The sequence below is a fragment of the Erigeron canadensis genome, chromosome 2, assembly GCF_010389155.1.
Source record: "Erigeron canadensis isolate Cc75 chromosome 2, C_canadensis_v1, whole genome shotgun sequence".
In the NCBI taxonomy this organism is placed as follows: domain Eukaryota; kingdom Viridiplantae; phylum Streptophyta; class Magnoliopsida; order Asterales; family Asteraceae; genus Erigeron; species Erigeron canadensis.
In genome coordinates this window covers 3,776,732-3,779,699 of record NC_057762.1, presented here as the reverse complement: position 1 = coordinate 3,779,699, position 2,968 = coordinate 3,776,732, and the positions used below count along the sequence as shown (strand labels likewise).

General features: G+C 37.0%; 1 protein-coding gene across 1 annotated transcript; it reads left to right on the top strand.

The window, feature by feature from the left end:
- Positions 1-242: 242 nt before the first annotated feature.
- LOC122588555 (tubulin beta chain-like) lies at positions 243-2,205 on the top strand. The gene is made up of 3 exons (XM_043760690.1): positions 243-645; positions 1,002-1,271; positions 1,363-2,205. The coding sequence occupies exons 1-3, from the start codon at positions 249-251 to the stop codon at positions 2,037-2,039; spliced, it is 1,344 nt and encodes a 447-aa protein (XP_043616625.1). The 5' UTR covers positions 243-248; the 3' UTR covers positions 2,040-2,205.
- The last annotated feature ends 763 nt before the right edge of the window (positions 2,206-2,968 follow it).

Sequence of the window (2,968 nt, the reverse complement as noted above, 5' to 3'; positions counted from 1 at the left end):
TGGGATAGATAGTTAAAAATCTAAAAAAAAAAAAAAAACACAAAAAACAGTTAGAATTTGTATTATTGATAACTTCCCTTTCTAAATACGGAAATCCCGCGGTTAAAAAAACTGTATGAATAACCACCACCATTGGCCCTTAACTTTCTCCGACTAATATGATCCTTTCTTTTTCCCTTAAAATAAATCTCCACAACCCTTTTTTTTTAATCTCAATAATAATCCCAAAAAAAAATTAATTAGTAAAAATGAGAGAAATTTTGAACATTCAAGGAGGCCAATGTGGCAACCAGATTGGTGCAAAGTTTTGGGAAGTCATTTGTGACGAGCATGGTATCGATCCAACGGGCCAGTACACTGGTTCCGCGGGTGATTTACAGCTCGAAAGGATTAATGTGTACTACAATGAAGCCTCGGGAGGACGTTATGTTCCACGTGCCGTGCTTATGGATCTTGAGCCCGGTACCATGGATAGTATAAGATCAGGTCCTTATGGACAGATTTTTAGGCCTGATAACTTTGTATTTGGGCAATCGGGTGCAGGAAATAATTGGGCTAAAGGCCATTATACGGAAGGGGCTGAGTTGATTGATTCGGTTCTTGATGTTGTTCGTAAGGAGGCTGAGAATTGTGATGCTTTGCAAGGTATATCGTTTATGTAATATGCATACGTATGCATACGATAAGAATTTTTAATATTGTTGAAATGTATATGTATGCATATATGTTTTAATTGTATATGTAAGTCTAAATGTGTACGTATGCTATATGTGTTGTGATAAAAGAGAGAAAAATGATTAGTTTGATACTTCTTGTTAGGCACATTTTCTACTAGATATTTAAAATGGTTTCTATTTGACACTTTTTAGTTGAATATTGTATATGATTTATGTAAGAACCGCCCCAAATAATATGGTCTATTCCGGCTAAAGGGAACATCTGTTTTCGGGGGTAAGGGATCATCTGTTAAACCAGCCTCTTGCTGTTTGCTACTATGACAGGATTTCAGGTTTGTCACTCGCTTGGAGGTGGCACAGGGTCGGGTATGGGGACACTATTGATTTCAAAGATAAGAGAGGAATACCCTGATAGGATGATGCTCACGTTCTCCGTTTTCCCCTCACCTAAGGTTTCGGATACAGTTGTTGAACCTTATAACGCAACGCTCTCTGTGCACCAATTGGTTGAAAATGCTGATGAATGTATGGTCCTCGACAATGAGGCCCTTTACGATATCTGTTTCAGGACTTTGAAGCTGACCACACCAAGTTGTGAGTAAATTACCTTAATCTATAAAATATACTCATGATTTAATGAGTATAAATTTCTGAAAACTGAAGTCATTCGCATTTTGTATTACAGTTGGTGATCTGAATCATTTGATCTCTGTAACCATGAGTGGTGTAACATGTTGCTTGAGGTTTCCAGGACAACTGAACTCTGACCTACGAAAGCTAGCCGTTAATTTAATCCCCTTCCCACGTCTCCATTTCTTCATGGTGGGGTTCGCACCCTTGACTTCTCGTGGGTCCCAACAATACATCTCTCTTAGCGTCCCAGAGCTGACTCAGCAGATGTGGGACGCTAAGAACATGATGTGTGCAGCTGATCCTAGACATGGCCGATACCTAACAGCATCGGCCATGTTTAGGGGTAAAATGAGTACCAAAGAGGTGGATGAACAAATGATAAATGTTCAAAACAAGAACTCATCATATTTCGTTGAATGGATTCCAAACAACGTTAAATCAAGTGTTTGTGACATCCCCCCAACCGGGCTGAAGATGTCGTCAACCTTCGTTGGCAACTCAACTTCCATTCAAGAAATGTTCAAAAGGGTTAGTGAACAATTCACTGCCATGTTTAGGCGAAAGGCCTTTTTGCATTGGTACACCGGTGAAGGAATGGATGAGATGGAGTTCACCGAGGCGGAAAGCAACATGAACGATTTGGTGGCAGAGTACCAGCAGTACCAGGATGCTACGGCCGAGGATGAGCAAGACTACGAAGAGGAGGGAGGCGAAGAAGATGAAGGTTGATTGCTAACTTTGCCCAGAACAACTATTGTGCTATCGTTAATTTGATGTTCTACTGATAATGAGTTCTGTTTCGAGTCATTATATGTTTATTTCTATACATGGATTTATGTTTGTTTTGGATTGTTTAATGTACTTAATTGGATTCTTACTTAATGCAACTATTTCAATAAGCCTAGCTTCCAGAATCCATATATATGGTAACATCTTTTAAAGTTAACAGAGGCTCATGTCTTTTGAAAAGACGATCGATCCGGGTTCAATCCTGTAATACTTTATATTATTTGATGTAATATATATTAGGAATATTAAGCTTTTCTGTTAAAATTTTAGATAAACTATTTAACAAGAAATTGAATTTTACAATTTTATTGTCCAATTTATCATTGTTATGTTATTTGTGTAGTACAACTATCAACAAATCGTGGTCGTGATCACCTAAACCTTATTACTGAGCAAGTCACATTAATCAAAAATCCAAAACAAAAATATATAATTAGTTATTACCAGCATAAAATCAACATATATATATATATAGATAGATAAGAAATTTACAAAATCAATTATTATAACATGATATCATCATCTTTCCTCTTATATACCACAATCATCGACCACCTTCTAAGATCAACAGCTTACATCCTCTTTTCTTCTCTTGGCTTCGTTAGCTCTCACCCTACCATCGTCATCTATATCAATGGTGTTCGGAACCAATCGTTCTCCATTCGCGTAGCAATTTAACCCAAAATCGATCTCTTTAATTTCTTTCTTGTCAACCACATTCTTCTCCGCATTGCGGTTTGAACTTGTGCCACAAGTTAACTTGCAAAACAACAATGTAAACATAATCACTAATATTACTTATGAAGACAAACAAACAAAAAAAAAGAAGTTGAAAGATCAATATAAAATCGATAACAATTTTAACGGGT

Excerpts from the sequence above, each read along its gene's own strand:
- LOC122588555 (XM_043760690.1), top strand. The coding sequence starts at position 249 with ATGAGAGAAATTTTGAACATTCAAGGAGGCCAATGTGGCAACCAGATT. Across the intron at positions 646-1,001 it reads GAATTGTGATGCTTTGCAAG|GATTTCAGGTTTGTCACTCG; the intron begins GTATATCGTTTA and ends CTACTATGACAG. Across the intron at positions 1,272-1,362 it reads GAAGCTGACCACACCAAGTT|TTGGTGATCTGAATCATTTG; the intron begins GTGAGTAAATTA and ends TTTGTATTACAG.